We start from the raw sequence: 20,589 nt of genomic DNA, 5'->3' as shown, positions 1-20,589 counted from the left end.
TCAGCCCCTCTCACTCCACTCAGCCTTCAGCCCCTTTCTGGCTACTCCACAGGCAATGTCTAGACAGGGTCCCCCCACCAGGCCAACCCAGTGCCTGCCAGTGGCCTCCTGAGGTCCCTACCGAGCCCCCAGGTATGGTGGGCAGAGCACAGGGAGGGCCGCCATTCACCTGCATGTTTCCTGCATGTTCAGTGGGCACACAGGTGGTCGCCCCTCATGGAGGGCACCTCCTGCCAGGCTGGTCATGGCACACCATGTTGCCAGGGGTCTGAGCTGCCAGAAGTCTAAGCCGCCTGGGGTGTGCTCCACTCTTCCACCCAGGCCTCCCCGGGGCAAGCTCCCCCTCCAGAGCCCCACACCCACCCCCTTGGAAGACACAGGCAAGGATGCCTCCTCCCTGAAGCCTTGCACCGCGCACACATGCATTATCCCTGGAGTTTGTGCTGCCCCACAGGCCTGTGCTCCCAGGAGCCCTGCCAGGCAGCTGGTGGCATTCTCCACGTGCAGACAGAGGCTGAGGGCCAGAGACGTGCAGTAATGACCCCGGGTTACCCGGGAGGGGCTGATCCGTCTGCTTCCAACACTGGGCTCTTTCCCAAGGCGCCCAGAGCCTCTGGAGAAGATGCATCTCTTCATGCCAACAGGGCTTCCCAGCCACTCACCCTGGAACCCTGGCCTGCCCCACTTATACCCCTGTCCTGGCTCCAGCTGCTTCCGAGGCTTGTTCCTGCAGCCTCCCAGGCACCTGTCTTGCCCGCAGGCAGCCTGCCTGGCTTCCCCCGACCACAGCACTTTCCACGGATCGCCATTACAGCACACATCTTCCCCACCCGCAGGTGCATGCCCGGCTGGGGCTCCTCCCAGGCAGGGCAGGGTTCCCCACTCCTCCGGTTTGCATGGGACTTTTAACACTGAAAGTCCCACGCCCCTGGGAAGCCAGGATTGAGTCACCCTAGCAAAGACCGCAACACATTCGCCCTGGAGTGCAGGGCCAAGCTTACAGCAGGCACTCGCTGAAGGACAGGGCTCTCTGACAGTCTGCAGACCCACGTGCCCCCTTAGAAGCAGGTGGGCCGCCTCTGCGGCCTCCCTCAGCAGGGCTCAGAGCGCTTGAGTTAAGCCTGTGGACAGCGCGGTAAAAGAACATCAGTCCAGATGTTCTGTGCTGATGCGCGACCTCTGGAGGATAACCGCCCGCCCGCCCGCAGCCCCGGGCCTGTCGGACCCCTGCCCAGCACTGGCCCTAGCCCCCGCCGTATAGGACGAGACCTCAGAGGCCGGGGGTGGGGGAGGGAAGGGGCGGGGCCGGCGCCTCATTAACATAATCTATGCGAGGGGGCGTTTGGCAGTCAAATATATGCGCATATATCTCCATGGCTGATGAGCTGGCCGGGCACTTTCAAAATGGCGGAGTGTGGAGCGAGCGGCAGCGGGAGCAGCGGGGACAGTCTGGACAAGAGCATCACGCTGCCCCCCGACGAGATCTTCCGCAACCTGGAGAACGCCAAGCGCTTCGCCATCGACATAGGTAGCCGCAGGCCGGGCGCCGGGCGCGGGCTGCGGGGGCGGGCGGGGCGCCGGCGGTGGACCGGCGAGCGGGGGCGGCGGGAAGGACGAAGGGCGGGGGCGCGGGCCTCGCGCACAGCCTCACGGGCCTTGTAGTCCGCTGGCCCGCGCACAGCCTCATGGGCCTTGTAGTCCGCAGGGGCGCCGATACGCGGGCTCGGGGCGACGGCCGGACTACAGCTACCGGCAGGCGCCGCAGGGACCAGAGCGGGGCCTGCCGGGCCTGGTAGTTCGCGCGGCCGTCCTGGGAGGCTGGGGGCCGGGGGTCCAGCGTTACCCGCCGCGAGGTGGGAGGGTCGGCGGCCAGCCCGGCCCTGGAGCAGGCGGAATTTTATGTCTTCGGCCGCATCGGCAACTGGGAGCCCCGGCTCCGCCGCTCGGCTGGTGGCTGGCCTGAGATTTGGGGTCCTTAGTTCTGGTCGAGACGAGGACGAGCTCGGCGGGAAGCCCTTGACAGAGTGGCCCCGAAAAGGCCGCGCGTTCCCGAGGCCTGGCCAGCTGTCGCCCGCGGGCCGGACAGTCCGTGCACAGGCCCCGCTCTCTGGAGAGTGGACGCCGGGCGTGAGTTCAGGCGGCCGTGGACGTGGGACCTGGGAACTCGTGCCTCTGGTTTAAAAGCCACCCGTGCCTTCCGTGGCGTCTAAGGCGGCCTGCACTTCTGCCCTGGCCTCTCCAGGGTCCGCTGCAGACCCTCCTGCCTGATGGCTGTGCTCTCAGTAATGACGGCGGGCCAGGCTCTGTTCTAGACCCTTTTCCCACGCTCTTGACTCCCGGACACCTCCCAGCCACCCCTAGAGGAGAAATGCGAATTACTTCCTTTTCGCAGATGAGGATACTAAGGCCCAGAAAGGTGAACTAATTTGCCCAGGGTCATCGGGCTAGAAAGTGGCAGAACCAGGATTTGAACCAGCCACTCCCTGCTCTCCTACTCTGCCCATGTTTCAGGCATGAGGGCTTCCTGGGGGCAGCTTCACCAGGAGAAACCCCCTTTGAATGGCCGCTGCGGCTTCGCATACCTCTCCCTCTTAGCACTCATCTCGGCTGTAGGCTGAGTCTGCTTGTGTGTGAATCCCACAAGAGCAGCGATGTGTCTTGTAGCCCCAGCCCCCAAAAGGATGCCCGACCTGTCTTGTAGCCCCAGCCCCCAAAAGGATGCCCAGTGAATACTGGGATGAATGGGCCTGCCGCTGACTGCTTCCCACCTCCCTGGAAAAGTTGGGACTCAGAGAGACCCAGGCCATTTCCTCTGAGTTGTGTGTTCCTGGTGCATCTGACATGTTTGCTGCTGTGGTGTTCTCGGGGTTGTTGGTGTCACCATCTCTCTGAGATGCCCAGCCAGGGAAGGGTGTCCTCTAGGGAATTGGGGGGGGGGGCGATGAGAATGGAAGCAGCTGTAGGTCCTGGCTCCCACCTTGCAGTGAGCTTATGAGAGGCAATGCTTCTTAGGGGGTGTGGCCTGGTGCCAGGTATGAGGACATTGAGTAGCATCTTTAGGGACCTCTGATAGGACTTTGGACTGACTGGTTATTGCGCTGCAGGTGCTGAGCTTGCAGCCCTAGCCTAGGGGATTGTCTACCGCAGGCCTTGCCAGAGGCTCCCCAGCCATGCTCCCCAGCCTTCTGAGACCTTCAGGCCCGGTAAAGCGTGTGCTCTGCAAGGTTCTGCTGCCCTTACACTGCGGGATTCTGTTACTGGGAACAAGTCGGGACTAAATGTGTCTGAAATGCAATTGCAATTGACCTGCATAAGTCACTTAGGGAATGGCCAGGAGAACAGGGTTCACCGTGGACGTTCTGTGTGGCCCCGAGAGGCCAGTGAAGCCGCAGAGCTGGGGCAGTCTAGGAAGGGCTGTCACAGCCCTGGAGGGCCCTGGAGCACCAGCCTGTTCTCCAGGCTGAGCCCAGGGGGTTTCTTGGTAGAAGGACACTCTAAGAGGTCTGTTTAGTGCTGGTATTTATTTCCCCTCTTCAAAGTTTCTCCCTGCATCTGGGTCCTGTGTCTCTGGTTCTTAAGAGGACCTGTTGACTGATACTGAGAGAAGACCTTTTGTTTGTTACTCCTGACCGAGCTGCTGGGAGGCCACGGCTCAGGGTGGGGTGTCTTCAACCCAGGAACCCTCAAAGCCAAAGTGCTTGTCAACAGTATTGCTTAAAAGCAGGCTTCTCCCATTTCCTCTTCCCTTGCCCACGTCTCTGGATCCAGGAAAGCCCACCTGCCCTGTGTTTTGGCAAGCTGTTTTCCTCTCGATGGGACGCTGATGTCTGCTGAGCAGGTTCACCTCTTTGAAAGCAGCAGCGACGTTGTATTTCTCAAAACATACTGCGGCTTTGACCTGATTTTAGGTCTCTGCGGGCTGTGGGGAGGGTTCCTCAGAGGCATGTGAGACAGGAAGGGGCCACGGGGCCATGGTGTCTGCTGGGCTGTCCTGCCCTCCATTGGTGCCCAAAGAGGAAACACAGGACCAGAGAGAATGGCAGAGGGGATGGGGCCTGTGGGACAGGGAGAACCAGAAGGCCATGGCTCAGGTGTGAAGAGCACAGGTGACCAAACCTCTGGGAAGCCCCCTTCCCCCACCAGCTGTTGGCCTCAGGGCGGAGCGTGGGCAGCCTGGAGAGCCGCCAGGGGGCACTCCTGTCACTGCCTTGCCAAGCGCAGTTTGCTGTGATTCCAAGGGGTCCCTGAGCTCAGCCCGGAAGGGTCCCCACCCGCAGGTGGTTCCCTCTGCTCTAACAGATCTCCCTGCTGTGCGTGCCCCTCGCGCCTCAGGCCCGGTTTTGTCCCCCCCGGGCGTGGGGAGTAGGAAGACGGAACACTGGCCTTGCTGGGCTTCTCCATGCGGGGGTCTCGGGGAGGGAGGATGCGTATCTTGCAGAAACCAACCCACCCCCACCGCTGTCCCAACCCCAGTACATCCTGTTTGGGCGTGTATTTAACACAAAGAACCCAGGTCCTGAAATTGGCTTTCTGTGACCTGAGAGTTTGTTTATAGTGACTTTTGATGAGTCTCTTAAAATAGATCTTCATCCTCTTGCATCATCTGTCGTTTTAGAAAACGATTTATTTACTGAGGTAAGTCGACAACGTGGTGCATTTTAGTGAGACTCTCTGGGCCTGGCCAGGATTGGGGGCAGGGGAAGGGATAAGGAGGCTTAAAGCCGCGGGCCAGGGAATCATATTGAGCCTGTGACGCGTCCACTAGACTGTACACCGGCCGTCAGGGAGTCTGCCCTCACCACCAGGCAGGCAGTGCCACGGGACGGCTGTTGCGGGGCCTGGACACTGTGGGTTTCGTTACATGAACAGCATTGGCTGTTTCCTTGGTGTTTCCAAATCTATTTACTGACTTGAGTGTTCTCAGACATCCTTACAGTATTTTGTCAAAAAACAATAATTTGAAAATAACTTTAGCCTCCTTACTCTCATGATGTGGGATTTTTGCCTCTTTTTGTCAGGCCCTGTAAGAAATGCACTCCGTTAAGTCACTATAGCACCGCGCAGTGCACTCCGTTAAGTCACTATAGCACCATACGGTGCACTCCATTAAGTCACTATAGCACCGCGCAGTGCACTTAAAGTCACACATTTTGTTTCTTTTTCTATTTGTCATTCGTGGAGCTTCAAATCTATGAATACAACTGTAGCCTCAACAATGTCCGTTTTTTGTTTGTTTTTTTTTTAACTTAAAAGAATTTGTTCTTGAAAAGGCCTTCTCCAGGAATCTTTTCACCTTTCCCTGAAACCTGGTTCAGGTGCATAGAGCCCCTTCCATTTCCTGATATTTATTCAACCTTTGATCACAGGCAGCATCCTGGAAGCCACAGGGCTTCTCGAGAACATCAGACTTTGGCCTGTGGGGAAAGAGACTTTGGTGGCCTCTGACTTCTGGCTACTTTTGGGGCTGGGCTGCATTTTCTGCCTGGAGCCTCTCAAGAGTAGCCAGCGGCACTGTTTGCCTCTCCAGGGCAAGGGAGCTGCTCAGGCCCTGGGCTGTGTTACCGCCCTAGGCTGTGAGAAGAGCCTCCTTTGTGAGCAGGGACGGTGGAGGGTGTGCTTCTTAAAACGAAAACAGCCTGGATTTGTCAGCTTATCGCTTTGGGTCATTAGCAAGATCACTTGAAACTGAATTTTCTTAAAGCAGTGAGGATAACCAAGGTCACCCAAAGCGAGACAGCTCTCCCTTTCCTCTGCAGGACTTGGTGCCAAGGGGAAGCGGGACCTCTTGAGCTCAGTTTGGTCAGGGAGCTGAGGAGGAGCAGAATTTGAAAAGGAAAAGTGTAGATTTGATTGTTCGTTCTCCTGTCCTCTCTTTTGTGTCCACAGGGTTTTTAAGTTCCAGTAGCCCCAAACCCCACATCCACAGAGATTTTAGTCTCCAGGACACCCAGAGAGTGTGGGGGATGGACCCCCAGGCCCCGCTGTGTCCTGGTCCTGAATCCTGCCCGGTTTGTGTCTCCCCTGCAGGCGGGTCGTTAACCAAGCTGGCCTACTATTCAACGGTACAGCACAAAGTCGCCAAGGTGCGGTCTTTCGACCACTCCGGAAAGGTGAGCCTGCGCTGTGGCCACCCGGGGCAGGGCAGCCGCTTCTCTGTCATCTTGACCCTGGCACTTGTCTCTCAGTCATCCCTCTGCTGCTGCAGACCTCAACTTCAATGTCTTGGGAGTTTCTAGCAGGGACAGACTCCCCTGCCTTCCACCGTGTCCCTTTAAGACCCTTTGCAGGAACCTGCGCCTGCCCGTGCTCCCCCGGGGGAGGCTTCCGCTCCTGCTGGGGGGCCCTGAGGTCGCCACGGTCCTGGGCTCCTCCCTTTTGCCCAGGATTCTGCCTCAGAGCCCCGCCTGGTTGAAGGCTGGCACGAACGGCCAGCTCCGCTAGGGCAGGGTGTGCACAGCCCAGCCCGGCACGGTGCCCCACACACATGCGGCCTCCCTTACTGTTTTCCAGGACACAGAACATGATCATGAGCCGCCCTATGAGATTTCAGTTCAAGAAGAGATCACTGCTCGACTGCACTTCATTAAGTTCGAGAATACCTACATTGAAGCCTGCCTGGACTTCATCAAAGACCATCTCATCAACACAGAGACCAAGGTCATCCAGGCGACCGGGGGCGGGGCCTACAAGTTCAAGGACCTCATCGAAGAGAAGCTGCGGCTGAAGTGAGTGGGGACCTCCAGGGTGAGAAAGGAACATGTGTCTGCCCCCGAGTCCCTGGGTGTCCCAGAGCCGCGTCCCTGGTGCTCGTGTGTCAGATCGCACGTGGGGCATGGCTGCCCCTTCGGACCAGGCAGGCTTGCATGGTCGCGCCTGTCTGTGGCCCAGACTCTTTAAGGGGTTGGCGCTTCCTTTTCAGAGTGGACAAGGAGGACGTGATGACGTGCCTGATTAAGGGGTGCAACTTCGTGCTCAAGAACATCCCCCATGAGGCCTTCGTGTACCAGAAGGATTCCGACCCTGAGTTCAGGTTCCAGACCAACCACCCCCACATTTTCCCCTATCTTCTTGTCAATATCGGCTCTGGAGTCTCCATCGTGAAGGTAAGACCCGGCTTCATAAATGAATGAGTGGCTGGTTTAGCCATAGTTTGTTAAGCCCTCGCTGTGTGCAGGAGCCAGGGCTGGGCACGTGAACGGGGCCCATTGGGCGGGGGGCGGGGGGGCGAGGCCGTGAGCTCAGAGCTGCTGTGGGAGGGGCATTAGCACCCCCAGGCTTGGCCGTGAGAGTCCTCCCACTGGCGGTTCCGGGGTGGGGGGGGGGCTTGCCCCAGCGCAGCACACGGGGCGGGGGTCGGGGGAGCCTGTGTGGCTGAGGGCCCACTGAGCAGGCACCTACCCTGGCTCCGCTGCAGGTGGAGACGGAGGACAGGTTCGAGTGGGTCGGCGGCAGCTCCATTGGAGGAGGCACCTTCTGGGGACTCGGCGCTCTGCTCACCAAAACTAAGGTACACGGCAGCTGCCAGAGGCCCTCCAGGGTCTGCGGAGATGTCCGCTTCCTGTCTCCCGAAGGCCTGCGGCTGGGAGGTGCAAAAGCTGCTTCCAGGCCTCCCTCCTGACTCGTGTCAGTGGGCCTCTGGCCCCTGTGGCTTCGCTCTTTGCGCCATGAGGGATGGGTGTCCCAGCAGCCAGAGCTTCTCCTGGCTGGGTGGCCCAAGGGTCCCACTTGCCGCCTCCTGTCTTTGGTCCCACACGATGAGGCCCCATTCACCCCTGCCCACGCGTGCCTCCTGCCCTGGGCTTGGTTTCTGGGGTTGTGGGGATTCCAGCAGCTCCTGGCACCTCACCCACCCCCTCACCGTGTCCCGCAGAAGTTTGACGAGCTCCTGCACCTGGCCTCGAGGGGCCAGCACAGCAACGTGGACATGCTGGTGCGGGACGTCTACGGCGGCGCCCACCAGACGCTGGGGCTGAGCGGGAACCTCATCGCCAGCAGCTTCGGGAAGTCAGCCACCGCCGACCGAGGTGCCCTCCCCGGCCTCCGCTGCCAGAGAGCAGGGTGGTGGGGACACTTGGGGTCTCGCGGACAGGAGCTTCCCCCCCGATTGCTTTCCCACACCCGCTCCCTGGAGAGTCAGCCCTGTAACCTCTTCCTGCCGAGTCGCTGCAGCGCAGGCCCAGTGCTCAGAACGTCGGCAAATGAACGCCACGGTCTTGGTTTTGGAAGAAAAAACAGTTTCCTGAGTTAGGAAAAGCGGTTTGGGTTTTTTCCGCCTTGAAAACAAAGCCTAATCCGTCCAGGAATGATTCACACATCACACGCAGCCTCCCGCTCTTGGGCTCCAGTTCCCCCACTCAGCTCTCTCTCCCCCTCCCCTCCCACTCAGCACTCTCTCCCCCTCCCCTGCTGCTCGCTCTCACGTCGTGCACTTGCTGTGCTTGGAGATGAGTGCCTTTTCCTTCCCTTCCTCAGAGTTCTCCAAAGAAGACATGGCCAAGAGCCTGCTGCACATGATCAGCAACGACATTGGGCAGCTGGCCTGCCTCCACGCGCGGCTGCACAGCCTGGACCGCGTGTACTTTGGAGGCTTCTTTATCCGGGGCCACCCCGTGACCATGCGCACCATCACCTATAGCATCAACTTCTTCTCCAAGGTAATGGACGCGCCGCCCTCCCCAGCCTCTAACGCAGACCCCCAGGATCTTCACAATCAGTCGTGCTGGTCAGACACCGCAGCACCCCCAGGGAGGCCTGGAGGGTGGGGCCAAGAAGCCCAGCACCCCTCTCTTCTGGGTGATTCTGGGCAGCCTACATTTTGTGGCACTGTGGCCACCTGAGTCTGAGCACATCACCAGTGATGAGCATTCTAGAGAGCTCCAGGCGGGCCTGCCGATCTGCGCTGGGGTCAGGGTGCCCCTGCCCCGACAGAGGCGCAGCCACCCACATGCCTGATGCAGAGACTACTTGTGGGCCAAGGACTCACTGCATGGGAGAAGCCATCACCCTTAGCTTTCTTCAAACAGCAGCCCGCCCTCTGGCGCCAGGCGCGATTCCACTGGCAAGTATGCCGTGGGTGCCGTGGCACCTCTTCGAGGGTTTGGGCTGCGCAGTGCGAGGCCCGCGCACGTTGAGCTGGTTTGTGGAGACACCGGGTGTTGTGTGGGGCCGACAGCAGCACATGTGCTTTGGCCACGGCAGGGGGAAGTACAGGCGCTGTTTCTGAGGCACGAAGGCTACCTGGGAGCCATCGGAGCATTCCTGAAAGGAGCCGAGCAGGACAGTGAGTCGCGGTGCTGGCGCCCCTGAGCAGCGTGGGGTCTCAGCTGTGGCCTGGGCCTGTGCTCCAGGCCCGGGCGGCCCAGGGTGGAGGTGGGGTGGGGAGCGTGAGTCCTCAGAAAGTGACAGCAGCCGGCATGTCTAACGTTTTAACGATTTAGTTAATAAGCAATTTTATGCCCTTTCCTCCTCCACTCTCCTGCTTTTGAATCAAGGGCAAGGTTAACACAAGTGACCTGGCTTCTTGCTTTCCAGATCCTAACCAGTACAGCTGGGGAGAGAACTATGCAGGCAGCTCCGGGCTGATGAGCACATCACCCGAGCTCGGCCCGGCACAGCGGGCGCGGAGTGGCACCGTGAGTAGTGGGCTCTGGCCGCCGCGGGCCCCAAGGGAGCAGCCTGTGCCACACTCACCTCCCCTGTCCCTGAGAGAAGCCTATTGTGGCTGTCCCGGCTGAAAGGTGCCTCTGCCCATGGCGAATCCTCCCATGGACCTGGGGTATAACTAGGGGAAAGAGAAGGACACTGTGGCTTGCTTTCCTGTTTCCCTCATTGGGTGCTTTCGTGTTTTGGAAACATTCAGCAGGAATTATGGAGTCTGTGTGATCTGGCCTTCTTGTTTGCAGAGAGATTGCTAAAGTTCAGGGGTGACGGGGGCCTCTCCCCACGCCAGAAGGCCCGTCTACTTTGGAGTTGAAACTCGAAACGGCAGGAGCCACCCAGGGCCCTGCCTAGGACTGCGCACTCTGCCGCGCACTCTGGCTGATGGTCTGTTGGTTACAGTCCGCTCTCCTCGAGGTGTCCCAGCTCATTCCTTGGATCCCCAGTGGGTTTGCCCTGGCCTGAGCTGGGTGACACTGGCGGGCTAGGAGACGCACCCCATGTCTGCCGAGTTGGAGCTGCTCCGGAAGGGTCCCCCGCCAGGACCTGCGTCAGCCACATGGGATGCCCCCAGCACAGCCCCACGTGGCAGGAACCGCCCCGTGTCACAGGCTGTCAGGGTCCTTGACCACGCCCCCTGGGGGGCTCCTTCCTTCTGTAGCTGTGAGCAGTTAACCTGAGGTCACGCACAGAGCTAGTCGGACCCCTCAGGACAGGCCGCTGGCGTTGTTGGCAGGAAGTTGCTTGTCATTTGTAGACATGGGGCTCAGCGTCAGTATTTCAAGACCACGCCTTGTGGAGTTCTGGCGTCTCAAGAGGGCGCCTGCCTTTTGTGTGGGTCCTGCAGTTCACACCAGGCCACGGCCCCGCACGGATGCACCACACTGGCCGCAGCCCTGGACTGCCTTTCCCACCGCCCACACTAGGCAGGGGAGTAGGGGCAAGGCTCTGGGGGCCTGGCAGAGCCCCAGGCTCTCAGCTTTTGCCCTGGTGTTGGGCAGAGGGGCTTGGTGTCTTCCAGCCTCAGTTTCTGATTTGCCAAGTGTGCATGATTTGCCAAATGGACTGTAACCTGGAGTGACTGCGTGGGCGGCCGCAGTGTTTCGGGGGCCCCGTTCAGGTGGCACTTGTTACCTATTTGGTACCCCACCAGTGGCACAGCCCTGCCAGGCAGGAGGAGCCCCCACCTTACTGAGGATCAAACTGACATGCAGAGAGATGGAGTCATTTATTTGAGTTGATATTGTCCAAAAAAGTCAAAGAGAAGATTTGAACCCGTTTGTCAGGATAGAAGGCGCCTGCGACCTGGCAAGGCAGCACCAGGTGATCCCGGCTGTGGTCCGTGGTAGTTAACGTGGGGCTCCTGCCGCCTTCTGCGCTGGCTTTGGGAAGTCACTGGCTTTTTCCACGTGGAGCTTCTGCCCAGCTTGGGCTTCCCACCTGGAAGGTGTCCCCTTTGCTGTGGAGCTCCTTGCCTGGAGGTCCCTGCCCACCTGCAGGCTGCTTCTCTAGCCCCAGGAGTTGCTGGCAGGGGTGCCCCAGTGGAGAAGGGCAGAGGGCCGGCATGTGACCTGTGGGGTAGCCACCGGGGGGTGGGAAGAGGCGGCCAGCTACACAGTTCCCCTCATAGCCCCTCTGGTCCCAGAGCAGCGGCTGCTGTGGTGAGCGTGCAGAGAGCCGAGTACTGGTGTGTGCGTCGGCTCAGCTCAGTTCAGTTCCTCCTGGCATAAGGTAGAAGGAGCCAGCAGGGCCTGTGAGCGCGCCTGTGCTGGGCGCAGGTGGCCCCGGGGTGCCCTGGGTGCATAGTGGCCTGGCCTTGCCATAGCCCTTCACGGACACAACATGCTGGGAGGCCCGGCAGCCATGGAGGAAGAAGGGTGCATGTGGGGCGTGGGGGCTGCCTGCCCGGCACGGGGTGGAACACTGCCCGGTGCTTAGTGAGGACAGAACCCCAAACCTCTGTGTGCAGACACGGCCACCTGGAGGACCAGAGGTGGGAACAGTGTGACTGCAGGGGTGATGGGAGGAGGTGAAACTGTAGGGGTGACAGGGAGGGGTGACTGCAGGGAGGTGGTGATGCGGGAGGGAGTTACTATAGGGATGGTGGGGGAGGGGTGATGGGAGGGTGACTGCAGCAGTGACTGGGGAGGTGTGGCTGCAGCGGGGAGGTGATGGGGGCAGGAGGCGTGTGGTGGGAGCAGACGCAACCCCAGTGTCAAACCAGGGGGTAAGTCAAGGTATCCGGCTCAGGCCGCTGGGCAGCTGAGGGGGCCCAGTGGGGGTCTTGTCTGTGGCCCAGAGATGTGGCGGAAGAAGGCAGTACATCTCCCTTCTTAGAGAGAGAGTGGAAGCTTTTGAGCATGGCTTAGGTCGTTCTGAACCATGGTGACGTTTCTACCCTGCCACTGCCCGTCTTCCAGTTTGACTTGCTGGAAATGGACCGACTAGAGAGGCCACTGGTTAACCTGCCACTCCTCCTGGACCCGCCCTCCTACGTGCCTGACACGGTGGACCTCACCGATGACGCTCTGGCCCGAAAATACTGGCTTACCTGCTTCGAGGAGGCCCTGGACGGGGTGAGGGCTCCGGGTGCCGTCTTGACGATTCCGAGGCCGCGGCCGGGTTAACCTTCCAAGGCTCCGGGGGCAAAGCCAAGGTGGTGAAGGGGGACAGGCCAGTGTTTTCCAGAAACCCCTCGATCTGCGTCTGAGTGTGAGAGGGTTGATTTCTGTTTCTCAGGCAAAAATACCGCTCCTGGTCACTTGGTGGGTCAGTGAGGACGTGACGTCTTTGAGGCACGTTTCTTCTAAGGGCAGCTGATGCTTTTGCTAGCTAGTACATTTCTTCAGAAAGCAATTTAGTAGACTTTTCTGCTCTTTTGAGGTGTGACTGAGGTGCGGGAGGCATTGTGGGACCCTGACTCTGAGGGTGGGGTGAGGCTCAGCCCTAGCAAGCTCCCGGCGAGGCCACCTTGGGGCTCCTGCGTCCCACCTCCTCCAAGGCCGGGCTGGTTCTGTGGAGCAAATGCCAGGCCCTGGGCCGCGCTGCCCCTCAGGAGCTCAGCTCGGGGCCAAGAAGCCCCGGTAGCAACATGTGCTCTTCATGAAGCCCACGGAGAGGCCGGGTCGTGCCAGGGTTTGTCCTGAGGGAGGAGCCCCAGCCCTGCCCAGGACCCAGAGTGAGCTCTGAGTGTCCAGAGCCCCTTGTCCCCAGCACAGGATGGGGGCTCGAGTCTGAGGACATGGGTCTCAGCCTCGGGTTTCCTGGGTGGTGAGGGACCAAGGTCACTCCTGCTCCTGCCTCCCAGGGCAGCTGGGAGGGGCGAATGGCAAAGGGAAGCCTCGGGTGACCGTGAACTGTCACCGTCAGCCTTTCCTGTTCCAGTAGAAGCTGCCTTGACCACAGCCCAGGCAGCCCCCACCCTGCCCCGAGCCCCCCCACAGCAGGCCCTGACCCTGCCCTGGGAAGCCCCCCATAACTAGCCCCCACCCTGCCCCAAACAGCCCCCGACAGCCGGCTCCCACCCTGCACCGGGCCTCCTACAGCCGCCCCAACCCCTGCCCTGGGCCGCCCCCGACGGCCAGCCCCCCTGCTGTCACATGTGGGGACTTCCCAAACAGCAGGGCCAGCGCTTGGCTGACTCCCTCCTTCTGTCGCTGGCAGGTAGTGAAGCGCGCAGTGGCGAGCCAGCCAGACTCTGTGGATGCAGCCGAGAGGGCGGAGAAGTTCCGGCAGAAATACTGGAACAAGCTTCAGACCCTGAGGCAGCAGCCCTTGTAAGTGCCCAGCACCCTGGTGCATGGCCGCCTCTTCCATCCAGAGGGCCCCTGCACCCCTGAGAAAGTGCCGTGATGTTGGCATTCGGACCCCAGCTCGCTGGGGGTGGGTGTGGGCCCCAGTGGCACAGTCCCCTTGGGCCCCACCTCAAGCGGCGTTTGCACTGCCGGGCTCCCGAGGACGTCCATGGAACAGCCGAGGATGACAGATGGGCAGGTGTTTGGCCTGCCCTGCTCAGCGCCCTCCGCCGTGTCTGTCCCCAGCGCCTATGGGACCCTGACTGTGCGCAGCCTGCTGGACACCAGGGAGCACTGTCTGAACGAGTTCAACTTCCCGGATCCCTACTCCAAAGTAAGTGCAGCGTGCCCTGGCCTTCTGCTCGCTCCTGTCCCCGTCCCGCTGGCACCACACGTCCTGTCTCTGTCCTGCTGGCTCCGCACGTCCTGTCTCTGTCCCGCTGGCTCGGGGCATCCTGTGCTGTCTGAGGCCATGCAGGTTTGGTGGCAGCCCCAGCTCCATCCCTGGCATCACAATAGGCAGGGCCTCTGTTGGCAGCATCTGCTGAGGAGCTGTGTTACCCCCACAGATTATGGGGCCACTTAGGGGTGGGGACTGGCTGTGACTAGAGAAGAAGGGTGTGAACCCCAGTTTGGATGTGTTCCTGAGAGACACAGGCTGCCTGCCTGCAGGAGCCAAGGGCCTCCCAGCTTCTGCGAGGGTGGGCGATGGTGGTTGGGGACTGCTTTCCCCTCATGGGGAGGGGCTGGATCCCTGGACCACCCTTGCTCCCTCCTAGGAGGCTGGACAGTGACCAGAGGCCTCCTATCCCGGCAACGTGCAGGGCCGTGGGAGCCCTCTGAGGTGGGCCTTTCCGGGCGTCCATTTTGCTTCCCCAAGTCTGGCAGCCAGAGCCCTCCTTGGCCCCTTCTGCCAGGAGGCAGCGGGCAGCAGTGGAGGTGTGGACTCCTCCCACCTCTCCTGGGAAGGGCCAGCGCCATGCCTCCCTCCCTCACACACCCAGCCTTGTGACAGGGGAAGTCTGGGTGTCAAGGGTTTTGAGGCCAGGGCTGTGGGTACCTGTGGGGGCCGTGTCCTCCACCCTTGTCCCTCTCTTCACCCACTGCTCAGTCACATGGGGGCTGAAGCCGTCCTGGGCCTTGTCTTCAGTGCCCCGTGCAGCTGCGCGCTGGCCACTGTCCCGGAGCCAATAGGCTTGTGCCTGGTGGGGTCCCGGTTGGGCCTGAGTCTTCGATCCTGAGGGGTGTGGTGTGGAACGGGCTGGGCCTGGCAGGTGTCCAGGTGTCCGGGGTGGTCTCTGCTGAGGGCTTGTAGAGACGCAGCCTGGCGGAAAGCCAGGAGCAGCCCTGTGGGCTGAGGCTGCGTCTCCACTCAGGCTCGGCATCTGGCACTGTCCACAGGTGAAGCAGCGGGAGAATGGCGTGGCGCTGAGGTGCTTCCCTGGGGTCGTGCGCTCCCTGGACGCGCTGGGCTGGGAGGAGCGGCAGCTGGCGCTGGTGAAAGGCCTCCTGGCAGGGAATGTCTTCGACTGGGGGGCCAAAGCCGTGTCTGAGTAGGTGTCTGCAGGCTCGGGGCAGGCTCTACAGCCTGTGGGTCCCTGTCCTGCCCCAGGCTTGCGTTCAAGGAGGTGGAGCGGGTCCCTTGGGGGTCATGTGGCACTTGGTGGCTTGGTGGCTCGGGGCTTTGGGGCCCAGGGAGTGCACATGGCAGCAGCCCCAGGGGCTGCGCAGGGCCTGGCGCCCTTGTCTGTCCCCTCAGACTCTGAGGAGGCCCTTTCCTTAAGCACGGGTGCGAAGGAGGCCTAGGGGTGTGGATTTGAAAATCCGGGCTGGCATTTTTTTATTGTCAGAATCCAAATTCATGTTTCCTATGTGTGGTAGGAATTAAACATTTCAGATGTGATGATCAAAGGCTGCTTTGCAAAGGAGTCCCCTAGACTGGCCTGTGGAACACGCAGGTGTCTAAAGCACATGGCGCCCTCTCCTGGGGCTCTGAATCTTGAAAATGAACCATCCCCACCATAATTTACCTTCACTCCCAAAGAAGCTGCTTCCAGTCTCTGGGCCTTCCCAGGCGGCTGCACCACCTCTCGTGGTCCCTGCTTTTTTTCATGTGGGGCTGGAGAGAAATGCCTGGGTTCCCGGCCCTCCCTGGGTCCCACTCGTCTCTCCAGACATACACGAGAACGCCGCCTCCAACCAGGGCTGCCCCTCTGGGACACAGGCCCCTCCCGCAGCCTGTCAGGAGCGTTGGAGGAGGGTCCTGACCCATAGGATTGGCCTTGTGGCTGGGGCTCCCCACACCGCCTGCATGGGTGCCAAGCACAGGGACCATACTGCGGCTGCCAGTCACCGACAGGCTTCCCTGGCCCCGTGGCTCCGAGTCCACCTTGAGAAACAGCCTGTGCAATCTCAGACCTTTGCTTGGTGGCCCCCTGAGCCTTCTGCTGATCACAGCCTGTCAAGAACGCTATATCTGTTCTGTCTGGAAGTGATTTAGGGTCTTCATGTTGAGCAGCTGCCCCTGTCCCACCTGGGAGGGATTTGGGGTCTTCACGTTGAGCAGCTGCCTCTGTCCCGCCTGGGAGGGATTTGGGGTCTTCGCGTTGAGCGCTGTGGCTGAAGGTTTTTGTTCTGTTGGCTTAATTTTTTTTTCTCCTCCTCCATGCAGTGTCCTTGAATCTGACCCCTACTTTGGGTTTGAAGAAGCAAAAAGGAAGTTACAAGGTACGGATGGCCAAGTAACCTGGGGCCTTGCCTTGTGCTGGGGCCATGCCTGGGCGTTCTCTGCAACAGCGAATGCAGTCGCGGTCAGGGTCCAGGCACCTCCCCTGCTCAAGGCTCTGTCAGCTGGGCTTGGGGGGCGGGGAGAACTTGCTTCCTGGAGAGATGAACACCTGAAGACACCATCTCCCTGACCCCTGACCTGGAGCACTAGGCTAATCGTGTGTCCCCCTCTCTCTCTCTCAGAAAGACCCTGGCTCGTGGATTCCTACAGCGAGTGGCTTCAGAGATTAAAGGTATGTGGAGGGGCCTCCCGCCTCTGCTGCTGGGGACACAGTGGGGCCCGGGGGGGGTGGTCACTGGAGGGAGGTGGGCATGGGCTGCCTCGGGTGGCCCTCACCTACTGTTGGAGTCTCACCGTCCTGTGAGCCAAGGGTCTCAGCATCCCCTGCTGCACACTTGCCCTCCTGTCGTGACTACTTCTTAGGTCACCTGCTCTAGGCACAAAGCCTTTTCAGAAGAGACAGGCACTGGCCCCTGCAGGCCAATCCGTCCCTGGCGCCTCTGGGGTCCTGAAGTCCCAGTCTCAGCCCCTGCAGCCCGGCCCAGTCCCGGCACCTCTGGGGCCCTGAAGCCCCTGGTCTCAGCCCCTACAGGGCAGCCCATCCCTGGCACCTCTGGGGCCCTGAAGCCTCTGATCTCGGCCCCTGCAGGACAGCCCATCTCTGGCACCTCCGGGGCCCTGAAGCCCCCAGTCTCGGCCCCTGCAGGGCAGCGCGACGGGCGGCAGGGGTGGGGTCTGACTCGCTTGGATGCGCCTGTTCCCAACTGAACGTCCTGGTTTTGTCTTACAGGGGCCCCCTCATAAATGTGCCTTAATTTTCGCAGATAACAGTGGAATAGACATCATTTTGGGAGTCTTCCCCTTTGTCAGGGAGCTACTCCTTAGAGGGACAGAGGTGAGTGGTGAGGTGGTGGGTGGGGCCCTTCCCCTGGGCTTCTCTGCTCTTGGTGGGGTTGGCGCCGCTGTGGGCCTCTGGCAGTGGTCGGGGCTCCTCCGGACGCAGCAGGTAGGTGCAGGCGGCAGCACAGGGGAGGCGGCCCAGAGCCCTCATCTGCTGGGGTGGAGGCTCCCAGCCCCCCTGGGCTCAGGCTGAGGGTCCATGTGCTGAAGCCCAGGGCTGACGCCAGGCTCCTGGAAGGGTGCTCACAGCAAGGAGGCTTTGGGGCTGTGACTTCATGCCGATCAGAGACAGGCAGGTCCCAAGGGCTCGGCTCTGCCCCTCGGCTCAGCCCCCTCCCAGGGGCCACAGAGTGGCAAGGTCAGGCGAGGTCCCTGCTCCTCAGCAGCAGGTGGCTGGCCAGGCCCGCTGGGCACAGCACCCTCACCCAGCCCAGCCACTCGAAGGCCGAGGTGCATGCAGGCACCATGCTGGGCCGGCACAGGTTCCTAAAGAGCCTGGGCCCTCCTCCTGCAGGTCATCCTGGCATGCAACTCAGGCCCCGCTCTGAACGACGTGACCCACAGCGAGTCCCTCATCGTGGCAGAGCGCATCGCAGGCATGGACCCTGTCGTGCAGTGAGTTGGCGGGCAGTGCTGGGGGGGCCTTGATGGGGAGGGGCACCAGCTGGGCAAAGTGGGCCATGGAGATTGTCACTGAACTGGGAGCCCCCCGGGGGGCCACCCTCCTGGGGGCACTGACCACCTTGTGTCTGCAGCTCCGCACTCCGGGAAGAGAGGCTGCTGCTGGTGCAGACGGGCTCCAGCTCCCCGTGCCTCGACCTCAGGTAACCCCCTACCCTGCACCTGCTCTCTCCCTCCTAGGCTTTGTGCCCTTTGTGCCGTGCACCTGCACCCAGGTGCATGCAGGACACCGACCTCAGGACTGCTCCTGCGGCCTCTCCTGACCCCAGGCCTGGATTGACCTCAGGAGGGGACAGATATGCCATCCCCGAAGGTGGCCTGGGGAGGGTGAATGGATTCAGGGTCTGAGGTGGCTATACATGGGCTGGGTTGGGGGACTTGGGGCAAGAGGGACCAATGTCCCTGTGGCCACTTAGCTGAGGCTGAGGGCGACCTGGGCAGCTGCCCAGTGTCTGTCACCTCCGTGTCCCACATAGATGCCAGGCTCTGCTTCTGTGGTTCTGGAGGTCGTTAGCCGATTGTATGCGGTGCTATCTGTCCTCCTGATTACAGAGGAGGAAGGAACCCCTTAAATGAGCGGGTTCTGAGTGCTGGGGCTGCTGATCTGCTCTGCCTGGTGGGATTCTCCAGTGCTGGCTTCATCTGTGCCCCAGCCCCACTCTCACCAACAAGGAGGGCGTGAAAATGACAAGGAATCCATCCCTAGAGTTCGCGGGAGATCTAGGGCAGAGTTTCCAAGCTGCAGCTGCTCTGGCCCTGCGTGAGCTGCTGCTCTGAGGAGGCCCCGGGCTGAGGCATCTACCAGGCGGAGGCTGGGTTTGGAGGCCTCCACATCAGGGAATTGAGCGGGGGTGGGTTTCAGCCTTCACGTTGGTTGCTGCACTGTGTGGGAAGTGGGGTCTGGGGTCTGCTTGCCCAGTCTCACTGTCCTCTTCCTCCCCAAAGCCGCCTGGATAAGGGGCTGGCCGCACTGGTGCGGGAGCGTGGCGCGGACCTGGTGGTCATCGAGGGCATGGGCCGTGCTGTCCACACCAACTACCACGCGGCCCTGCGCTGCGAGAGCCTCAAGCTGGCCGTCATCAAGAACGCGTGGCTGGCCGAGCGGCTGGGCGGCCAGCTCTTCAGCGTCATCTTCAAGTACGAGGTCCCGGCTGAGTGAGGCACTGCGGCTGCCAGACTGTTCTGCTTGTCACTTGTCAGGAATGTGTTTTTACCACCACAGGGAAACTGCGTTCAAATCAACATATTTATATTGTACTACTGTGACACGGCACATACGCCCCAGCCCGCACAGATGCGTGTGATCGAGAGGCAAGACGCAGCTTTGTCCTGGGAGACATTCATATTGGAATCTATTTAACTGCTAAAGAACCTTTTATATATATATATAGAGAGAGAGATCTATACAGGTATGTCTGACAGGACTCAGCGCCATGGGCACGCACCAAATAGAGTTTTTAAAAGAGGCTGGAGCCGTCTGCGCTGTTTTATTTTGGAACAGGGGCCCCTCCCGACTCCTCCCATCGGGGGAGCCCAGAGCTGGAGCCCTTCCCTGCGCTGCTTCTAGACCTCGTGGGCAACGAGCGCCAGCTACCCCGTGGACCCCCTGGCCCCGGGACCCCGCGTCTCTCACTGCTCCCTCTGGGCCAGAAGAACCGACTCAGCCACCTGGTCCCTCCAGTGCTCTCCCCCTGCGCCTGCGGGATGTGTGGGTGCTGAGCAGCATTCCTGACTCGAAAGCCTGTGAAAGGAGCCCTCGGCATCGATCACCCTCAAGGGCTCTCAGGCAGCCAGGCGCTGACGTGGACCCTGCTAGGAACTGTGCGGACCACGTGGGTTTTGTTGCTATGGCCTTGGGACCAGTCTCCCCGGGGCCCTGTTCTGTGGCTAGGGTGGGCGTGGCTGGGGGGAGCTGGCAGCAGGGAGGCCCGCTGGGCCTGGCCCCTGGGAGCTCCGAGGCGCCTGGGGGTCCTCCCCCTCAGCCCAGGTGTAGGATTGAGACCACACACAGCCTCGTAGAGAGGACAGGAGGGTGCAGAGCTTGCGGAGGCCCTGCTGGGGTGGGCTGGCTGCAGGCCCCCAGCTTTGACTTCATGTGGCCGGGAGCTGTTCCTGGTGCTGAGCTGCTGAGCAGGCCCTGAGGAGGCTGAGTGGCTGCCTTGCCCCACCACCCCCACCCCCGCTAGGGTCCCCCACATCTAGAAGCCTCACTGAGAACCCCAAGCACAGGCTATCCTAGGCCAAGCAGGTAGGGTGGCATAGACCACCTTCCAGACAGCTTTGCTTGGTGGTCTGGAACCTGCAGAGGCTAAGACCCCTCCCTCATGGAGACCTGGCCTGCCCAGAGGTGCCCAGTGGCCATTTCTGGCCCCCACTGTGGTGTCTCTTCATGACCTGCCCTTGGAGTCTGCGTGGAGCCTGAGTCCCAGCCCTCGTGCAGCGGCCACCAAGGGGGCTCCTGTCCTGGCACAGGAGCCCAGGAGCAGCTGGGCTATCCTGAGGTTGACTCCCCCTGGCTCCAGCTTCTCCCTCCTGTGGGTCCCCAGGGCAGAGGCCCAGCCCCCGGAACCCCATGGGCCCTCACCACTTTCCGGCCCTCTCCTCGGGCCCAGCTCTCTGATGGGGATGCCCTCCCAGCCTGCATCTCTGTGGCCTTCCCTGACCCCACTCAGCCCCTCCAGCTCTTGCTCCCATCCTGGCCCCACCCTCACTGGTGGTAGGTGGCAGCAGTGGCCTGGCCGCTCTGGGCACCCGGGTGTGTGACTGCCT

The 20,589-nt window shown here is 61.1% G+C and overlaps 1 protein-coding gene across 1 annotated transcript; it reads left to right on the top strand.

Annotated features, from left to right (window-relative positions):
- Positions 1-1,366: 1,366 nt before the first annotated feature.
- Positions 1,367-19,288, top strand: PANK4 (pantothenate kinase 4 (inactive)). Its single transcript, XM_030805380.1, has 19 exons — positions 1,367-1,528; positions 6,028-6,110; positions 6,511-6,725; positions 6,920-7,103; positions 7,415-7,507; positions 7,871-8,024; positions 8,473-8,654; positions 9,199-9,280; positions 9,532-9,632; positions 12,078-12,233; positions 13,321-13,433; positions 13,698-13,785; positions 14,853-15,004; positions 16,123-16,178; positions 16,422-16,471; positions 17,030-17,134; positions 17,654-17,754; positions 17,895-17,963; positions 18,766-19,288. Exons 1-19 carry the CDS (start codon positions 1,381-1,383, stop codon positions 18,977-18,979), a joined length of 2,346 nt encoding a protein of 781 aa, XP_030661240.1. The 5' UTR covers positions 1,367-1,380; the 3' UTR covers positions 18,980-19,288.
- The last annotated feature ends 1,301 nt before the right edge of the window (positions 19,289-20,589 follow it).

This window comes from Nomascus leucogenys, chromosome 24 (assembly GCF_006542625.1).
Source record: "Nomascus leucogenys isolate Asia chromosome 24, Asia_NLE_v1, whole genome shotgun sequence".
Lineage (NCBI taxonomy): Eukaryota > Metazoa > Chordata > Mammalia > Primates > Hylobatidae > Nomascus > Nomascus leucogenys.
Note: the sequence above shows the minus strand (reverse complement) of the source record. Positions and strands in the feature narration are given on the sequence as shown.